The sequence below is a fragment of the Thermobia domestica genome, chromosome 1, assembly GCF_964235325.1.
Source record: "Thermobia domestica chromosome 1, izTheDome1.hap1.1, whole genome shotgun sequence".
Classification (NCBI taxonomy): Eukaryota; Metazoa; Arthropoda; class Insecta; order Zygentoma; family Lepismatidae; genus Thermobia; species Thermobia domestica.
In genome coordinates this window covers 134,521,153-134,542,747 of record NC_137454.1, presented here as the reverse complement: position 1 = coordinate 134,542,747, position 21,595 = coordinate 134,521,153, and the positions used below count along the sequence as shown (strand labels likewise).

The 21,595-nt window shown below is 35.5% G+C and overlaps 1 protein-coding gene across 1 annotated transcript in view; it reads left to right on the top strand.

Annotated features, from left to right (window-relative positions):
- The first annotated feature begins 235 nt into the window (after positions 1 to 235).
- The window catches only part of LOC145689315 (nucleolysin TIAR-like), a 1,166,854-nt gene continuing 1,145,494 nt past the window's right edge, over positions 236 to 21,595 (top strand). Inside the window, exon 1 of the mRNA XM_081763481.1 lies at positions 236 to 1,249. Within this exon, the coding sequence (XP_081619607.1) occupies positions 1,166 to 1,249 (84 nt within the window). The 5' untranslated portion in view covers positions 236 to 1,165. The remainder of the gene's footprint in view (positions 1,250 to 21,595) is intronic.

Sequence of the window (21,595 nt, the reverse complement as noted above, 5' to 3'; positions counted from 1 at the left end):
GAGGAACTAGACGAGAGGAAGAGCGAGTGAGCGAGCGAATTGAAGTGGCAAGCGCTCGCGCCTGACAGAGAAGAACTGTTCAGTTTTCCCCCGTATTTCATTGATTGCGTTCAGCGCTCACGATACACACAACGTCGGCTGTTCTCTTTCTCTCTTTGTATCGTGTATTCTCTCGTTTTTTCCTTCTCTCTCTCTCTCTCTCTTTCTCTTCTCAGGCTGCTTATTTATCGGCTCGAGTCTCTACGTTACGCGGGGTGTCCCTTCACGCTGCGCGGTGCGGGGAGTATAACTACACTTACATAGACATAGGCACATACGTGTATGTGGCACTAAACCTGTGCTGAAAAATAGATTGGAGAAAAAATAGAGAGAGAAAGGAAAATGCACAACACAGAAAATGGTCAGTCGTGGTAGTGGGGAGTCGAAACACAACTGGGAGTTCAGTCGTACGTTGTAACAGTTTATCACGCACAGACGACCACGTGAGTGCGCGCGTGGACCCAGATCAGTTCACTTCTCCATCTCCGGAAGAGGAACATACATTTTCTGAACGGGACTTTGTGGCAGCTAAACTTTATCAAGGTGTCCCGGTATTGTTTCTTACATTTTTCCGTCTTATAAATGAACATGTGCAGTGGTGGACCATAATTAATGAAACTTAAGATTCGATGACTTAATTACTTATGAGTGACAAAGTTTATATCAGTTTATAAAGTTTTCATTTCGCTCCTTTTTTTCTTTCGTGTGAAAAAAAAAATTGTGGTGACTGTGAATGAAATTTTTGTACAAGAGAACTTCATCATTAGCGAACTCTTTTAAGTGAGGATAATTTTAAGTCATTCGTCTGTATTTTTCATTGACTGAATGAGAATCTTTTAGTGGGAGTGTAAAGGTGGCTGACTGAAATTTGTCAACCTGTGAAAGACCCCAGGTCACAAGTGTTGCACCTTGGCCTCGGCCGGTTGGTGGCACATCCCCCTGGTCCCCCTTCCCCCACTACTACCCCCCAACCCGCCATCAGTGCTTCGCCTCGGTTGGAGTCGTGAAGCGACGGCGTCGCGCTGAGTAGCGGATCCCACAGCTCGGCGCCCGGTCCGCGGGGCTTGGCTCTTTTAACAGTGTCGGGTTTTGGCCGGGTTAGTGGCGGCCGCGCCGGGAACTCCCCATGTTGTTTGTACCCTTCACAGTGCCTAATTTCGTCCCTCCGCTTGGGAGTCTGGGAACCAATCCCTCAGGAACGCAAACCAAGGTAAGTTCTCTTAATGTGACCTGCCCACGGAACTTGCAGTGTTCATCTTCTGAACTCCATCAACAACTTGTGGGAAGTATCGAATTGTTTGACATGAACTTTTCCCGCCGTGTACTACTCTTCCTGGTCGACTCGCAACACAGCTGCGCTCCTTGTTTCGATTTTGTCCGTTGTATCGCTTTTCTGTCATGGACAGGGGGATTGGGTTCGGTCTTGCGCCTTCCTCCTACCTTCTTCCCTAAACGCCCCCACCCCTGGAAGTTTCCAATCCCTCTATGTTCTGTCTTCGGTTCATTGTATTCGTCGTATTTGACGAAGATATTGTATCTTTGACAAAACAAATTTGTGCCTTCCTAACATAAATTAATGCAAATATTTCATTCTTACCACACATATTATCTATTTTAACTGTTCCACAGTCGCCGCATGGAAAACAATTCGTCATCTCCAATGTTGCTAGAATTAGATTCGGATATACACTTGTTTCTTACTTTAAATGCTTTGTTTGTGAGACACTTCATACAAATTACTCCCAACATTACTGTACGTTTTAGTACAAAGTAACTTCCATCTTAAATCTTCTGTACAAAATACGAAGTGTATGGATTTCTGGATACGTGTTTTGTAAATTAGAGCGTCCTTTTAATATCTGACTTGAAACTTAATAGAAAATAGTTTACTAATAACGGATTTGAGAAATATGTTTATTTTAATAATAATAATAATAATAATAATAATAATAATAATAATAATAATAATAATAATAATAATAATAATAATAATAATAATATAATGTACGACCTACGACATTATATATTAAAATTCTGTTGAACACCAAAACACTTGTTATAAATCGGAATTGAAATGTAGTTCTGATAGAAAAATATGTAAATGAAAAGTAAAACTAACTTATAAAGTAATAATTTCATTAAGATTCAGCTGCTGCTGTTGCGTCGCGATGGTTCTTGAACTGCGGCCAATGCTCAACTAGCGTATTTGCTCTTGAACTTCATACAAAACAAAAAGAAAAATGTGTGTTGTTTATGTCTGTATCGTTCTTGTATTGTGTGTGTATATATATATACACACGTTTGCCCCCTCTAAAACTGGAATGGAATGTTCCAATCTACTTTCTCTTCGACCTTGACCGTCCTTGTGGGAGGATCGGGTCATGGCGGTCAAAAGACTGAAACGGAAAGAGCTGTTTGATAATTTTCACGAGACAAATGAATTTCAATGTTATACGTCAGGAGAATTATTTCTTCTTTTGTTTCTCTTGAATAACAATCATTTCCTCTATTTGACATTCACTTACTTTTACTGCTAACAAAAGTACTAGCAATAGTATATTCCTTCGGCTTTAGATTTGGCTTTGTGGAGCTTTTGGAGAATTTTCCTTATCTGTCATGGCGTCGTCCTTGAAATATTCCTTAATGGAGTTCATAATGGCTTCTCTTAAGATATACCCTTTGCAAAAATTTAATTGAAAATTTTAGTGCATTAAAAAAAAGGTAGTAGATTCTTCTGATTAATTTTAATTACTCACTATTAGGTATAGTCAAATTATTTCGGTGATATATATTTTCCTTTGAAAACGCAATGCCGGGTGGGAAGAATAATTAAGTTCATTGTTATTTTCATATTGAAGAGAGATTAATTTCTTTGTAAGAAGCATTATTTCGTAGAAAAACTCTTCGTACATTTTTTTATAATAAGACTAATATTTTAATTAGAACCGTTGATCAAAATAATTCAACTGTGCGCTTTGAACTACAAGAAAACAGATATGTAACTTCATAATGTAAACGAGCATGACTTGCTCATGGAGCACACCTTAAATATCTCCGTAATTAGCAAAAATTCAGTGACAATATATGTACATAATTTATTCCTTTAATTAAAATGATTGGTTTTGTGTTGATTTCGTATATTTCATTTGTGAAATATTGAACTTTTTTTCCGATTTGGAACTTAATTTCGTTATAACTGTAGAATGCGTAGTAAAAATTCATTTTAAAGTGTTTTTTTAAAGTGTAATCCACATACACACCTAAATCAATTGTGTTTTAAAGATAAAATAATTTTTGAAAATTCCTAAAACAATAATACGGAGAAAGTGTTTCGTGTGCATAGCGTTGAAACTTCGTAACCATCCTTAGTAGTTTTTGGAATAGTCAGTTGTTGGTAATTTGATTTATTGAGAGATTTAAAGATAATGTCAAAAATATTGGTGCTAAGTAATATGAGCTATATATCAATGTGAACATCTCTATATCCATCTTTTGAAACAACACAAGTAAATAAAATACTAAGTTTTATGGAATGAAATTGTAATACACATTTTTTATTTTGTCACACATGCATTATATTCTACTTTCGTGTTTATCCTAAAAAAAAAAAAAAAAAAGTGCTATCATGTTCAGTTTGGAAATTGTAGTGAGTCAGTTTCGTGTTTAGGAGAGATGTTTAATTACATATATTTACGCATGTTTCTTCTAATAAAAATAGTATATATATATATATGTATATATTTTTAAAAAAATCCTTAATCTGAAACAAATATTTTGATTTTTAGTGAATAAAATGTGAAATCTTTGTTTGTTTATTTCAGGTATTATTTGGGTTTAAAATAAGATTTTACAATACCCGCAGACAAAAAAAGAAAACTGAATCATTGATACCTACAAAATTGATGAGTCAGAAAACTTGTCACTTCAAACCTGAAGTTAAACCATAGACTATCAATCAACATTGTATATTTATTGATTGCAATGTTGGTTAGTGGAAAGGGAGTCTTTTTTTCCGTGCGTGTGTGTGAGTATTTGGAGAGGTGGGGTGTGTGTACACAGAACAGCTTATTAAATTTCTGAGCTGGACGCAGTGGTTTGCAAAATTACAATTTTGTTAATCGTAATTGCATTTTACATGTTTCATGCGAATGTCAGATGTAAAGTAAAATGTGTATATACATACAGTATATTTCATGTATATACTGATGTGAAGAAAAAAGAAGCTATAATTTTCATTCTATGACTTTAAAACCTTACTGTTATAAAGTACACATTTTAATATAAACTCAACCGGACTACACAAGAAGGAGAATAGTTAATTATATCTTAAAATTATTCAGTGCGTTGATATAGTTTATTGCAAGAATTAGTATTTGTTTATGAGAATTTTGTAAGTTTTTCGGCAAATGTCCATATCTTAATATACAATACATATTTTTGAGTACGTGAAATGGGTCAGGAGATATTTCATTTCAGTGTAGTTTGATCTAGCCTCGAGCAAGACCCAAGTTGACAAAGTGCTTCATTCATTACGAACTTACTGACCGAGTTAACCGCATAGAGACGTCGACTTTTAATGACTACTCTGCATGATCTGATTACATATATTTAAAGATTTAACGTATTAATCGCCATTATACGAAATCCTTAATTATTCCTCCTTTGATTGTCGTGTTATTACTATTATTTATTATTGGTTTCTGATATTCCTCAGCTTTATTAATATAGTTCAAACGTACCACGTCAATGCAGTGTAAGAGGCAAATTAGCAGAATTATAGTGTATTACGGTATTTGCTGGTTTCAGGCTACAGTAATGCGAAAATGGTTAATTCTAAATAGACATTTTAGCATGACGTGTTTAGTTTATTTCACGGGCTATCGTCAAGTCAAAGTGACTAGTTTATTGTAGAGAATCAGGGTTTTGTAAAGAATATGAGAAATATGATTTAGCTAGATCTAATGGTGATGGGAAGGTGATAGCTAACTATTTTAGAACCAAGCCGCTGTAACAATTCACGGCCTAAGGCCAGGCACATATTGACCAGACAAGAGAGTCGAGCCAAAGCATAGGAAGGAGATGATGCGGAATTAGAAACTGAGTGCGTGGATTATGTGTCTCAATCAGAACATTGGAGAGGCCTTAGTCTAGCACGTTCCTGAGTGAATATGCGGTACGACGATTTGTTGTATTGTTCACAGTAGTGTACCCTCGACTCGGCTGTCCTGCCCTCTAACCAATGTGCACCCAGCCTAAAGCAGTTACTGAATCTATTTTTTCTTCTTGTCTTAGAGAGCACACTTTATATAAGCTGTAAAGAAAAGTACCTGTCACAGTACCGATAACCTGGAAGATTCGATTTCGTTCCTCGTCCTAGATTAGGAATTGAAAGCAAAAGTGCCTTACTTTCATTAACTAATCTCTACACATCATGTATAAAACGTTTGTAATTTGTATACGTTAATATACCAACAAGAATGTGAATATGTATGAGACATCCACTTTTAAATTTGAGAATACAATAGCAAGACAATATTTCGGTCGTAGATAGAGATGCGACACTTTGCATAAAACTTACATTCGTTTCAGCGCTGAAACCATGATTTCTGTGTCAAATACAATAATTATGATATTATAAATAAAAATTGTAAAGTAGAACAAAGTTTGACTCGTCCCCCTTTCAGTATTTAATAAATGAATTTAAAAATACGTCTGGAATAGTATGTAAAATGTCATATTTCTTGCTTACAAACATAGATCACACTAGGTAGGATATTCTTCTAGAAAATTGCTCTTCTCTTATCGTCTCTTAACGTGAGCTTTTGCTCGTTAGGAATCAGAAGACGTCAAGCACATATTCTTTTATTTTATTCCATTTCGCACTCTAGTTCTCTTGTAACTATATATAAAATGATGGATCTGATTTCAGAAATTTATGCTTGGAAATTTAAGAAACGGATGTTGTTGTAAGACATGTGCTAAGAAAAGTAAACGGACAGAGTTTTCTTCAAGCATATCACAAGCGTTCTATGTGAGCACCTCGCGTAACACGGCACACATCAAGCCGATAGTCTGTCTCCTGCCAAATCCAAGCATATTGTGGTCAAAATTAGCAATTCGGACTGCTGTGATGCACGGCCCGAATCTCTGAAATGTTCATACTACTTACGAATGTCCTTCCCTGTAGGTAAGTCTTTCCGATTACGAAAAAGCCGTTTCACACTAATTACAGACTTGTTTACACAGAAATATCTCTGCTCTCCAGTCAGTGCTATTTTCCGTTACTTGTCGCTGCTGACTCTTAGCGGTAGAAAGTGGAAACACTGCGTGGAAACTAAACTTTGAAAGTTAACTTTTCGAAGCACATGTCTCACAATAACATATAATAGATTTCACAGTACATTTCTGAAATCGGGTTCATTATTTTATCTTACTCTGTATTTTGTTCTAATTTAGTTTCTAATTTTTATTATTATTATTATTATTATTATTATTATTATTATTATTATTATTATTATTATTATTATTATTATTATTATTATTATTATTATGCTTGAATGAAATTTACGTTTTCTTTGACGCTGAAACCATTGGTTCTAGTTAAAATGTACTATATTCATCTTCGACTGGAAAGGGAATCTCCTTAATGTTGTAATAAAAGTGATCAAAAGTTGCTTAACTGTGCTAAACAGTACATAAATACATTAAATATTAATTTCACCAATTAGGCAATATATATTTATTTATATATATTCGTTTTGTCCTTTGCGTATAAAAAGTTAAATAAACCATTAAAGTTGTGGGAACATAATTTTCCACTGACCTTTCATTAAATTTATCATTGATTGGAAAATATTCCCCGTGGATGTTTGTTTCGCAAAATAAAATACATAAATGTAAAAGCATTCTAACTGTTTATTTGGGATTCAAATAAATGTGCTAATATTGACAGCGCAGTTATTTTTGTTGTTAGGATGAAGTTACCTAATGGGGCACTGGCTCTTTTGGATAGTGCAATGCTCTATTAGTTGAGATTTTTACAACATGTTGCATTACGCGCTCATTTTGTGTATATTTATTTTTTAAAGTTGTATACTGTGCATACTGTTTTCGTAAGAGCACCATTGAATGCAAATATTTTGAGAGTTAAGTATAATTTGTATTGAGTTTAATATATTCTTAAAATACTGTTAGTCTGCTGCGCATGTGTACATCTCTTTGCAGAAAAAGGATATTGCACGTTTCTATCAATATTTGGATGGAACTTTGCTTTGATCTTGTTTGTTTAGATTGAACATGTATGAAAACATTTACCAATGGAATATCACAGAGAAATTTTCTGGTTCATTCGAACTTAATTTCAAACATTCGGTGTTACTATATGCGCTCTAAAACGTTTCGCGTGTGTGTCAATTATTTGCTTTATTTTATTCCTCTTTGTGTATAATTTTCATACTCTGCAAAGGTTCTCGGAGGGGCATATGGTAGGTTTAGATATTCTAATGGCCTCCTGGGACAGCATAATGAATAACGCTTGCAGTATAAACTTTTATTATTTTTTTCGTGTATTCTTTCGCAGTGAGGTTAAAAAGACTATAACTTAATTGAACGTTGGAAATGCAAAATAGAGGAGCTAAAATGGAAAACACTCTGCGTTTTCCATTGCGCTATCATGTGTTAGTTGTGCCTTGTTTTGTTGTAATTAACTAATATTTGGAGAAATGAATCACTTTTATTTTTTATTATCAGGCTCGTAGTCAGAATGTACTTAATGTAGAAAAGGGTATTTATGATGCTGCCAAAATTAATTTTAAATTTATTGAGTTGTGTATTTTCCTTTACGTTCTGCAACATAGTGGTTATAAGAACAGGACCTACTATTAAAGTTTAATTCCAACCAATACTCTAATTTATTCAAGCCGTTCTACTTCCGGTAGCATTTAAACCTAGGAATATGCACGCCAAAAGCGAACGTGGTAGCCATTAGGCCGCATGGCCAAAATTAATATTATTGCTGTCATCATATTCATAAGTATTTTATAATCATTAACGTTACTTACTAGCTACGAGCTTTGAGCATTATATCCACTGCTAAGCCATTAGAATCACCTTAATAGGCCTTATAAGATTGTAATGTTAGTGCGTATTGTTTGTCCGTCCGTTACTCCACACGTGAACTTGAACGGGGGCGAATTGTTGAATTTTGTTTTTGCAGCAGATAGCTAGAGTGATTATCCTGACCGTGTTCGTTGATGGAGTTAATTCTTTTACATATTTACGAGTAACCCTGACTATCCATATTCTTTTGTAAAATGTACATTTTGCGTAACTCTAATATGCAAACCCCGAAACATTTGAGTTACGCGAGGCTTATATAAACGTCAAACCGAAAATAAATTCAGACCTATTCATTCATAAATACTTTTCACTTGATCCTCTATATAAGTCTTTAGCAGAATTAATTTTGACTCTGATAAAGTCCTCTTTTATTGATGTTCATTTGTTCTTGTCTCCTTCACTCCTATGACATTGTTAATAACAATTCATTTTCAAATAGTGCTATTTCTCTTTCCCAATTAGTTTTGCTCTACTTCCCAGTTACTGTAACTCTTGCTTATTGAATTTTCGTTGGAGTTGGTAATTGTCTCGATTCTTCTTCGCGCTATATATATGTAAATAATATGCAGTTTCTGTAATGTATGTGTTTGTGCCACACACAGTGCAATACTTCACCGAAGTTCTTTTCGTTATCCTGTTTAACGCACTTCTTAAGCTATTCTTTCGCTTGTCGTATCCTCTCCTTCCCATTTTACGTTTACATTTCAGATTGTCACTAATTATGATATCTATTATCTTTGCCATAGTAGTTCTAAACGACTATAAATGAAGTTATGTTTAACTAAAGCACAATAATTTCCTTCTGAAATCATTAGTCTATATACTTTTATGTAAAATAGTTCATTTACTGGAAGTATACTTTTATTATGAAACAGTTATGTTAAACTAATGCACTGTAATGAGAGATAATAGCAATGTATAAATTACATAATAGAACTACAATCAAGTATACTTAATACTAATAAAAGTATTACGAGTAAGCATGTGCGATGATGGAAAATTCGTATAATTCGTACGGCGGAAATTTTGTTGGAAGATGACCAACTCCTTTAGTCGTACAAATAAAAACGAGCACTTGCTTTTGAGCATTTGCTCATGAGCAAGCTGAGTATCGAGCACCTGCTCTTTGTTTTTGGTATAAATAAAACTCCCTCTACTCGTTCAGTAAATGCTCCGTGACATGTAGCAAGTGCTCAATGAACTTACTGTGTTGTCTGCTTTCTGTAATAGAGGGAAGAAGACTTTTAATTTCAAACACTGAAAAGTATAAAAGCCGTTTTTGAGATACAAATTCCAAAATATTTAGCAATGTATACGAAGTTTAAGGTACTTTGTCCTCGTTTATTCTGATAGGAAATCGCTGTTTGAGCTGACCAAAACAACGTTCTGTTATTATTTGCTCCTTTCGAATGCATTTATTGAACGCTGTCTGTTCTGGAATAGTAGGATTGTGACAGGGGGTCATTAACCAAGGTGCAACCTCATATCCAGAATCACCTAATAATAGTGCGTTAGCAGTATTATTAGTCATTCATTACTCTTCAAATATCCGAGTTCTTCCAAATGTGAAAGTCGTGCACGGAGACTGGCCAAGTGGCATCTACGCTAGTAAATCTTTCTCTTGTATCACAGGTGGCCTGCGCATTAATACTTGCAATCCCTTTTAGATTTATATATTTATCCCCATGGACTTTTGGCTTCTTTATTACTACATGTGTGTAATCTACTGCATCATTACATCCTGGAATGTATACTGTTTGGACCATTCAGTCTTAGCTTCCTGAAGAGCAGCAGTTGTTGTAGGAAAGTGTATCCATATTTTTTCTTGACTGTGCAATTTCCCAAAAGACGTTTGACACGGTAGGCTGAGTAACGCCAGTATGCATCTTCTGCAACATCCACTTGAAAATTAGGATATCCGAAATACCTTTAAAAAAATCATCTTTTCATAATTTGTCAGAGCGTCTTTCAGTTGATCCGGGAAGGAAGTGTTGTGCAAGCCATTTAACATTTTCCTTCTTAAATCTGTAGAATTCTTTATAGTGAAGAACATCAGAGTTCCTTCGCAACTTATACTCTTCACGTCTTCTTTCGGGAATCACTATAAACTGGGACATTTCGCTTTTAACAAAGTTTTGTTGAGTAACCTGAGCAAGGCACTGAGAAACCTCAAAAAATCTTAAGCACTTGCTTCAAAAAATGAGCATTTGCTCGGTTTTATTTATATCAAATCTAGAGAAGTTGCTCACTAGCCAAGAACAATGAGTGAAATTATTTTTATTTATACGAAACTGAGCATTTGCTCCGAATTTGTGAGTTTTAATAACTTGCTCACTTTTATTTATACGGCCTCTTGTTTTGTCAACAATTGCACGAAATATCATTATTTACACGTAACTAAAATCTCCATTTGCTCAGAAGAATTTAAGAATGAAAGAAAACGACTGTTTTACAAAGCTTGAGAGTTTCCTCTGGTGCCCAAACTTACTTTCCTCTGTGGAGTATTACTTCAAACAATTTCAAGAAAAGCGCTTTAAAAAGCAGAAAATATAATGATAAAGAGTATATAAAACCAGAAAATAATTCATCACTATTATAAAAAAAAAATTCGAAGCCAAAAGATGTACCAAGCTAAAAGAAATTAGTGCCTAATTTAAAATTAGATGATAATTTTATCAAGACATTATATTTTTGACTTGACACTAATAGTAATAAATTATTTTGTGGTTCCAAGTGCTTTATTATAATTTTCTGCTTTTTTTAGCGCTTTTGTTGAAGTTGGGTAATATATAATATAATTAGCTATTATTAAATTTAAATCTGTCTGCCGTTAGCATGTAGATAAATATTACATCACATTAGTGAACTGTTAGAACCTCATTCTTTAGTTCAGCACCTTTTATTGTACGTTACGTGTATCAATGTATGATACTAATAAAAGTAGTTAAAAATGTTCACGCAGCCTATAACCCCGAAAGGAAGCATTTGTGCACCCAGATTGGTCTACAATTTTTATGATGTAACTTAATTAATGTAGTAAACGTCAGGAGGTGATTCATGTCCCCGAGATAAATTGAAAAGTATAAACCAACCTGGGTGTGGTAATACTTCGGAGCTATGACAACCCAAAATTTTTCGGAAAAATGGAGAAACAGCCATACTTGAGAACAAAATGTTGGATCGAAATCGGGCAAAAGGGAATGTCCATTATTTTTAGTCGTAGATTCCACTAGTATACGATCAGATATAGTGCAGTCGCAGCGCAATGGTGACTACCAAAAAACTGGAGTATCCCTTCGAGTATTTTATAAAACGTTGAATGAGGAAACTGAACAACAACAATCAAGTACAAGATTTCAATAATAATAATAATAATAATAATAATAATAATAATAATAATAATAATAATAATACATGGTTAGTAGAACTCAGCACAAAATGAACTCTCGGAAGAAGAATTTAAATGAAAGGAAGTCTTTAAGATATCACAGTTACATCATCTAGGCTAATGGTGACGAATGATAAATGAACGGCTTTCTGCCCAAGTTACGATTGTGTGAAAATGAAAACAATACCTTTGCTTCAGATTAGGTTTATAACGACTGCATGAGACAGGCAGGTGGCAATGATCATGTGCGATGAACAAGAGTACAAAGGATTCTTTACATGACAAAAGTGATTCTCACAAATTATGTGGATACAATTTGGGCGAAAGTAAGCTGCATTAAAGTATTTCCTCCTCGTAATACGTAATTCCGTGGAAGATAGTAATTTCGTGCACAGAGGCAATGAAAAACTCGACGAAACACAAGCTGTTGCACGTGTTACACAATGACACAAAGATTGCACGTGTTACACAATGACACAAAGAAATACAGTTTCAAACTACCAATTAATTCCGTTTCATATAAAGTAGGATAACCGTGAAATACTCAGAAGTACATTGTACAGTATTTGTGCAATGCAGTGTGTGTACAGGAGACAGTTGTGAAGAATAACAGTTCACTGTCAGATATTGTCCACCGTTGACCGCATTGCAAAGATGACATCGGTGAAGCCAATTTTTCCCCGTGCAGTCAAACACATCTGAAATTTCGGAGATGACTAACGCAGCTTTATTAACTCGAGCATCAAGTTCTTCGGCTGTCGTAGCTGGTGTTGCATACAAAAAGAGTTTCATACACCAAAACTTCGAGGGGCGTGGGGTAGGGTGAACGAAGTGGTCATAACACAAGTCCTTCTCTCCCAATCTAGCGATCTAAGAATGTTTCATTTAGGTAGGTCTGCATATTCCTGTCAAAATGTGCTGGTGCACTGTCATGCTGAGATCACATCCGCTGTCTTACGTTCAAGGACACATGTTCTAACAATTTTGGGAGAACATTACGGAAAAACAAAAGATACATACTCCCACACAGGCGGGCCGGTAATAAATAAGATTCTACCACAAAATTATCCAACATATCGCACCGCACGCTCACACTAAATCTCTACTTTTCATAGTTCACTAGAGTTGCATGTGGATTTTTACGCCCTACAAATGGCTACTGCTAGTTTCCGGACGGTCTCTGATCGCTCCCAGTACGCTGTCTTCAAATTCAACTATCCACAAGGTTGCGAGTTCTTCCGATTTCACGCAGGGGAAATTGAAGAGACGTTATCTTTCGAACGCGAATTTGGAGGCGTGTAAAAAATACAGGACAAGTTAATCTGCTTTGAGGGTCATGAGGATCACGGTCACGATATAAACGCTTCGCCTCTGAGCTATTACCCCCTGCCTCCCCATAAATGAGGTATATATCTGCTATATCTGCCAGCTCGTGGCCAGTGTAATCTGCAGTTGCTCAGGCACGTACAGAATAACAACCAATTTTACCTAAATAGCAACGTCTACACTTTTACACAGGGCCGCGGTGGCTCAGTGGTAGAGCGTTCACCTCTGGTGCTTGGGGTCCCTGGTTCGAACCCAGCCCCCGCCAAATGAACTTTGTGGTGGACAAACACCGTGTGCGTGAGTTTCCTCGGAGTTCTCCCGTTTCCTCCCACTTTCTTCATTCCATCATTTCATTCATTACTCATCATCACCGTCTCCTTTAGCCTCACCGGCATAATCGTAGGACGTAACACTGAAAGATTTCATTTTTTACACTTTGAACCGACCGAGAATACTGGACACAATCCTCTACCGTTGAACGCAACACTTCCTATCCTGTTATATAGCAATTCCACATGTAACAGCAGAGCATCGGACTATGTATATCACTCACAAGTTGCGTAGATGGCTACTACGACACAGCCACGCTAATTGACGTCATTCCACAACAAAACTGCAAGACAGTTTTCTGCGAGCCACTCGCAATTGGCACACAAGAGACGATAGTTCTGTAGTGTGCGACCAAAGCATCATGCCCTTAGTGAAAGCATTATGAGCTACGTACGTACTGCTACGTTTACGCAAAAGTCCCACATTCTCTTTCCTCTGTGTAGGTATTCCATCCAGCACTAGGAAAGTCGAAAAATATTTTCCTCCATTTTTTTTTCTTGAATGTAATTTCATCGACCTTTCTTCAAGAAAATTTCTCCAATAGTAATGTAGTTTTTCGGAACTCAAGGGAAAGGGGCGGCCAACTCCAAAGGGTGGGGAAAAGCTCCTCGAAAGTATCACTGGAATAGATTTACCTAACGGATAAATCAAGTATACTGTCCCAGCGCATTTCTTTATATCGTTAAGAAACGAACATCTCGTGTGTCGCACATTTTTGTTGCTTCTGTACACAGAAGTATCATATTCCACGGAATTATATATTACGACTTCGCATTTTTTTTTTTTTTTTTTTGATACTACTGTCCTGTGCACAGTCGTCTTAAACCTAATCTGGATCAAAGTTATTGTTTTCATTTTCATTAAATCATAACTTTGAACAGGAAGCCTTCATTTATCATCCGTCGCCATTAGCCTAGTCATTTAAATTCTTCTCCTAAGAGTTTATTCTGTACTGATGCAAAATAGATCAATCACACATGAGTATCTCTCTTTATTTCGAATTCTAAGTGTTCTTCTAACTTGAACAATGTACTATTATTTTTGGTTGTTGAAATCTTGTACTTGATTGTTGTTCATTTCCCTCATTCGACATTTAATAAAATACTCGAAGGAATACTTCAGTTTCTTTGGGAGTCACCCTTTCTCCGCGACTGCACTATATCCGAGTGTACACTAATGGAATCTACGACAAAAATAATCGACCTTCGCTTTTACCCGACTTCGATACGGCGTTTTGTTCTTGAGTAATGGCTGTTTTTACATTTTTCCGACAAATTTTCGAGTAATTAAGGAACCAAAAGGAGGCACTTTTACACCCAGGTTGATTTATACTTTTCGTTTTATCTAGGTGTCAAAATCACCTCCCGACGGTTGTTATATTCATTCAGTTACACCCTGTATATAGGCACCATTTTATGTATTAAAGCCACCAAATTTGTTTAGTAACGTAAATAGCTAAACTGTGAAAATGTCTTTACTAGATAAACACTTTTTAGTTCTCGTAATAATTTTTTGTCAAACTAATTCAAGGTACATATATACCAGTAAATCAATATAGCTATATTTTTGAATAATAATCAGTGCCTATTTTACTTCTAACACTTCTCTAAAACACACAGGAACAATCAAATTTGTAAATAAAAAGCTTTAAAAAACGTGAATTGTTTTAACTGCGCTATATCGATTGCGCTTAGCTTCTTCTCTCTCTCTCTCTTTTTTTTTTTTTCATTAAATGAGTAGCAGCACGAAATGCTCCTATATTATCTTACCGAATAGACCTGCATGTTAATTGCTTCACTGGCTTGATACATTTTTTTTTTTTTTTTTTTGAAAAGTGATTGTACTCTATACCTGTTCTCTGCAAATGTATGAATGTACAATACAAATCTGGTATATGGAATTTAAAAAAAAATATTTATAATGTGATATTTCACAGGCCGACTTTTATTAGGGCGAACTGTACCCTTCACAACTTCTTTACCAACAGCCAATATATGAATTTACTATACAGAACTGTTATACAGAAGATCAACTAAAACCACTTACTTATAATGTGATGTTTCGCAGGGCGCATTGTACCCTTCACAGGTTCTCTATCAACAGTAACAGTATGCATTTATTGTACAGAACTGTGCCATACAGAAGAATAAATAAAATCGTTTATCTTTGATGTGGTTTTACAAGGGCGCCTTACGTAAAGGGCGCACTGTACCCTTCACGGGTTCTTTACTAACAGTATGCATTTACTGTACAGAACTGTGCCATACAGAAGAATAAATAGTTTATCTTTTATGTGGGTTAGCAAGGGCGCCTTATGTAAAGAGTACACTGTACTTATCACGGGTTCTTTACGAATAACAACTGTAAGAATTTATTAGAAAAAAAGAACTGTACGAATTTATCACATTATTTATAATGTGATATTTCGGAGGGCGCACCGAGACATGTCCCGGTGGGCCAGCACGGCCTGATTACATGAGTGAATTTTCTGTTGAGTTACACTTTGTATATATCTACTAAGCTTGTAAAACATCATGCAGCTCATTGAGTCCCGAAAAAGTATTTATCCCTCCCTTTTCTTTGATCATCCGATGGACTTAAGTTTTTATCTGCTTGACTAGTACTTGGTAACACTATGATGATGATGATGATGGTTATTATTATTATTATTATTATTATTATTAGTATTAGTATTAGTATTAGTATTACTTTTTTTAAATATTGTTAGCTTGCTGTTATGGTAATAATTATGTTAGCAGGATTGTTGGACTGCTTTATGCTGAAAGAGAAATTACTACACATTATACGAGAAATTTTCTTTGAATAAAAGAAAGCAAGATTGAATATTAAACATAAACATATATTAAACATATTGCTTATGAACTAGAACATTCTGCTATATGTTTGCGTATGTTTTTAGCTTTTAAAAATAGTTTTCGAATAACGAGTACTTGTACTCACTGAAATCTATTGTTTCTCAATGCAAATCTGTAGTACATCTCTTACTCGTCAACAGATAATAAATGAGTTGAGTTGATTTTAACGTCCCTTTCAGCAGCGAGGCTATATGAGACGGTACCTACTGATTAGAGAGGAATCCGAACCACATGAGCTCCCGATGGGAATCGAACTCGGGTTTCCCACCAAAGGCGCTACGCTAACCGCTTAACCACGGAGCTCAACAGATAAGAAATGTTCACAATTTTAGTATTTATCTTCCTTGTTCCTAAATTTACAAAGAGCAAGCTAACCAATCATATACAGCACTGAAAGTATACTTTAATATTTATAAAATAAATTGTTCCAAATTTAAAAGATTGTAACAGTTTAGAAATCACAGCGTTCTTTCTGTTGTATTCTTTGACCATTCTATTCTGCTGTATTTCTGAACAATCGCTAGATTTCGTAACGCAGCGTGGCATGAAACTGGCGACTAAAAATATGCTATGGCTAAATCTCTATTTCGCTGGGTGAGAATCTATCTATATAAAAGACCAAAAAAAAAAAATCATTCTGTACGATTTCTGTCCTTAATAAATAATCAAATTACGTTTGAAATTCTTCAGCATTTTATTAGTGTTTGTATAGTATATTAAAGACACAGTATAGTCCGTACTTTCAATACATATATATTAATATATATTCATAGACGACGTGAAAAGCCGTATTGACAACTTGGTACTATTTTTATACATAAAAGAATTAATTTTTTTTAGTATACTATATCTGTTTTCTCAACGAAATACAGATGATATATGGAAATGAAAGGAGAGGAAATTGCGTGTAGAATCACGTGAAGAATCACGAACTATTAAAGAACTTATCCTTACATGTCCGGTACAATTTTTTATTGATGTAGGATCTTAAAGGAATATCTGCTTGATGCAGTTGAACCGGCCTATGGATGAAAACACTTTTTTTTTTTTTTTAAGTATTAAGATTAGAGATAAAAAGAAGTAGTAGTTTAAGTGTTATTTGCTTTGAAACGAACAATTTGATCTGAAATCGATTGAACGGAAGAAGTAATTATTTGATATTTCGTAGAAATAAAACTCGAGTAAATTAAATGCTTTATGCTAAAATTTTATTTTATTTTTAATATGTCCGTTATTTTTAATAGTTCGCACAATTAATACAGTTTGTAATCGATTTTTTAAAAAAATAAACTGTTATGCCCAACTGGAAAACAATTAAGAGTTATGTTAATTGGAGTACTTGTTTCCCCCGAACTTCGGCTTGCTGCAACTAGAATCGTCTATTGACATCAGGCAGCGCAGGTATCGTCATCTATTAGCATGACTATTTACTATGAGAAATTTAGCGTTACTCACAGACTTACATTTGCATTTATGATAAGGTTGTGTTAAAATTATGAAACATGCTGTTGGATTCGAGACAGGGAAGAAAAATTATTGTGCTTAGAATATTCTATTGTATATAAATTGCTTTTAGGTGTATATCTGTCGAATTTGTGAACGCAAAGTCTTGTTAGTTTTGATGTGTGTGAGCGCTATTTTATTCAAGATAGTTATATTGTAATATTTTGGGAAGTGATATTTAATTTTATCTTCCACGTAGAAGAGGATTAGAAGAGAGACATTTTGCGTCCTACTAATGATAGTATAATTTTAATATAATCCATTGTTTTTAATTTCTTTAAAGCAGAAAAAAGAAATCGATGTAATATTCATAAAGGAACATGTACTATTCATCTTATCTTTATAAAAATGAAAATAGAGGAGGTGTAGCTCAATGAGGCATTGAAGAAAGAACGGGGCCTCTGTTTCAGTTAATTTTCTCTGATGATCCTTTTGCAGTGAAAGGGAGTCTAGTAAAGGAACCAAATTCACATTGTGTCCCAATGTTGAACAAAGGTCACCGACCGCGCTTGCGCATACTGACACTGTTTTGTTCTTTTGTTTTACTTTTTTGGTCTTTTTTTTTCTCTCTTCTATTCGTTGTACTGAGACGCGCCGTCGCCGTCGTCTTTGGTTCGAAGCTTGCGCCGATTTTCCTCCGCCATGAACTTTAGCGCATGCGTATCTCTTAGCAAGACGCATTGTTTCGTTTAAATGAATTCTCATTACTTGAAACAAGTACGGAATAATAATAAAGCACATAAGTATCCAGCCTGTCGAACGATAAGCTAGCTAGTTAGTTTCATATCCAGATGCTTGAGATAAAAAAATTTAATCCCCCTTTTCTTCTTCACTTGAAAATATGCTAACTTTTTATAACTTTTATGCTGTTTAAAAGTGTTAACAGTGTAGAGATATTCTGCAAGTTGTTTGTGCATTGATCGAGTGTGTGGTATGAGTGGCAGAGTACTTCTATAGTTATGTTTTATTTTTGAGTAGTTGTGATCAGTTAGTTTGAACGGTAAATAACTTTTGCTTTTTTAACTCAGTATATTTTTCTTTTTTCTTAAATCGGATTTTGTAGGTAGAAACACGATTTGAAGTGGTATTACCGTTATGTATACGTATTTTGCTAGTTTGGAATAATTATTCCAAAATTCAAGCCAGCCGTGGTAGTAATTATTTTATACTCCAAACATCCTACTTGATATTCATATTCTTACTACTGCGAAAAATATTGTCCTCGATCGTGTTATGTGTTAGTAAGGGACACAGTGGTTCAGTGGTAGTGGTCACTTCTGGTGTGAGAATGCCGGGGGTTCATTCCGAGGCCATGTAAACTTGTAACGACTAATAATGTATGCTTAGATTCTCCCGACTCTTAGATTTCATTCAGTAATTCTTCTATAATCATTCACTTTTTATACCTGTCTTCATAAGTCTAAAGAGTATAACATGGGACTTGAAACTAAAGCTGTCATGTCCGAATATTCATAATTTCTGGGATTTAATTTGATTCCCGTCGTACCACGGAGAGGAATGTGTTCTGTCTGTCTTCGAGAGCAGTACATTAAGTACGAGAGCAAGAATATGAAATGTAGAGTAACAAAACACAAACAAACTAAAAGGGGAAAAGTTGAGTTCTAAAAAAAAAAACACACTTTATTCATGGTTCTCGCATTGTAAATATGTGATTCGCACCGATTAACTAACCTCCGGCCAATAAAAAAAACGTTGCTGCAGCAGAAACACTGCGGAAAATGGACGAAAGTTCTTCTGCTCTTTGTGGACAATGCCAATGCTCATAAAGTGGACGTAAAGTAGTGACATTTGTCAGTCATTGTGGTGACCACTGTTGCTTCGCCATACTTACTTTCTGGATCTCACTCCTTCGATCACTTAGGTCCAAACTGAATAAATCAATGAGGAAAAGTGTTTCTTAGCAAATAGTAAATTACTTCAGCTCTAGAATACTGATTTCTAAGCTATAACAAATCATTCCTCGGTTACGAACTGCGTAAAATCTTTCATCAGATGAAAACGCGTGTCACTGTGAGTGTTACTAAAGAAAAGAATTAATGAACACTTCAGTATTCACTGATATTCCCCGGTTACTGATATGCAAGGGCAAAAGCACTTATGTCTCCTCATACCATATAATTCAAATGTGAACAAAGTAATAAAATGGGCTATTACTGAAACCATGTATTCTTTCTCTCTCTCTCTCTCTCTCTCTCTCTCTCTATATATATATATATATATATATATATATATATATATATATATATATATATATATATAATATCGACAATAAAGTACCGATCGTGAAATGAAATCTTTGAGTTTTACGTCCCACGGTTATCTCGGTTAGGCTAAAGGAGACGGTGATGATGATTAATGAATGAAATGGTGGAATGAAGAAAGTGGGAGGAAACGGGAGAACCCTAAGAAAACCCACGCACACGCTGTTTGTCCACCACAAAGTTCACTTGGCGGGGCTGGGATCGAACCCGGGACCCCAAGCACCAGAGGTGAACGCTCTACCACTGAGCAACCGCGGCCCGCTCCCGCTAAAGTACCGATCGTGTTGTAGCTTAGGCAGACAGATGGTTGAGCAGTATGGCGGAAACAAAACTGTTTGGGAATGTCCAACTTAACTACAATTCAGTTTGTGAGTTTGATAGTTATTTGGTCGTGTAGGTGAGCTCCTCGACTTTTTCACGAAGTTGCAATCGATTGCAGAATAGAATTGTTCGTTTCTAGGCTTGTTTTCAATAGAAGTACGATATTTTAAAAGTTCTCATGTTTCCATCGTTGCTTAGGAATGAATATTTTTGCCTATAATCACTTCTTATATATATATATGATTTTCTGGCTTCTACTCCTTTAATCTTACTCATTCTAACATTGCGAACAACGTAGCTTAACGACATTTCAACCTGGAAAGATCTGAAAAAATGAACGCAGATCGTATCATGTAGTAAATTCTACATGTTTCATTAATGTACCTCAGCCGCTTATATACACGTGCAGAAGCATGACGGTTACGGTGGTTCAGTGGTAGAGCGTTCACCTGTGGTACTAGGGGATCTCTGGTTCTATTCTAAACCAAGTTAGTTTGTGATGAACGACATTCATGGGTTTACTCGGGGTTCTCCCATTTTCTTCCACATCCGTATTCTATCAATTATTTCATTATCGTTCACTTTCATTAATCATTTGTCTCCTTTAGCTCAAAGAACATAACATGGGACGTTCAATTAGAAATTGCATTTTATTCATTTATGGGTGCAAAAGTATATTGCAATGTTCTCGTATGTACAAATGTCAATTTAGGGCTTCATTAGACAGTACATCGTAAGAACTAATTCTATCGCTTTGATCCATCAGCGCGGAACCCTAAACTACGCTATTGGGACCTAACTTGCTCTTAAACCAGTCCGTTCACGCACTCTATGTTTCCAGGATCATACATATTCGATGATTGATTAAGAAGTATCCAATTTGTGTTAATAAAATAATGTGTATTCAGTACTAAAATCTCACACTAATCTTCAAAGTGGTCACCTTGGGCTGTCACGTACTTCTCCTGTGGTTCTCCTATTGTTGGAAGCAGCGTTGCATCGCCTCTTTTGGTATTGCGTGCAGCTGGTCCGTCGAAATCTTCATAATGTCTTTTCTCGTCTAAAATTTGGTTCCTTTCAGGGGCATTTTCAGCTTGGGGAAAGACAGAAACGACACGGAGCCATGTCGATAAACTAGAGATCCTGTTTAAGCATCTAGGTGTACTGTGTTTGGCCGGGTAAGTTTCCTCTAGACCATTCGTTTATCTGCCCATTAAGTGCCTATTGCTTCGTCCCCGAAGGACTGTCGAATCTTGTGGATCATTTCCTCTTGGGATTCTCCAAGCTTGACACAAAATTCAAGGCAGTAGCGTTGCTTGACACTTCCTCTCATATTGTCAATGAAAATGTCCGACGACACTTACTTACCTTTTCATTCGCATTCATCGGAATTTTGGCGACGACTGATTGCT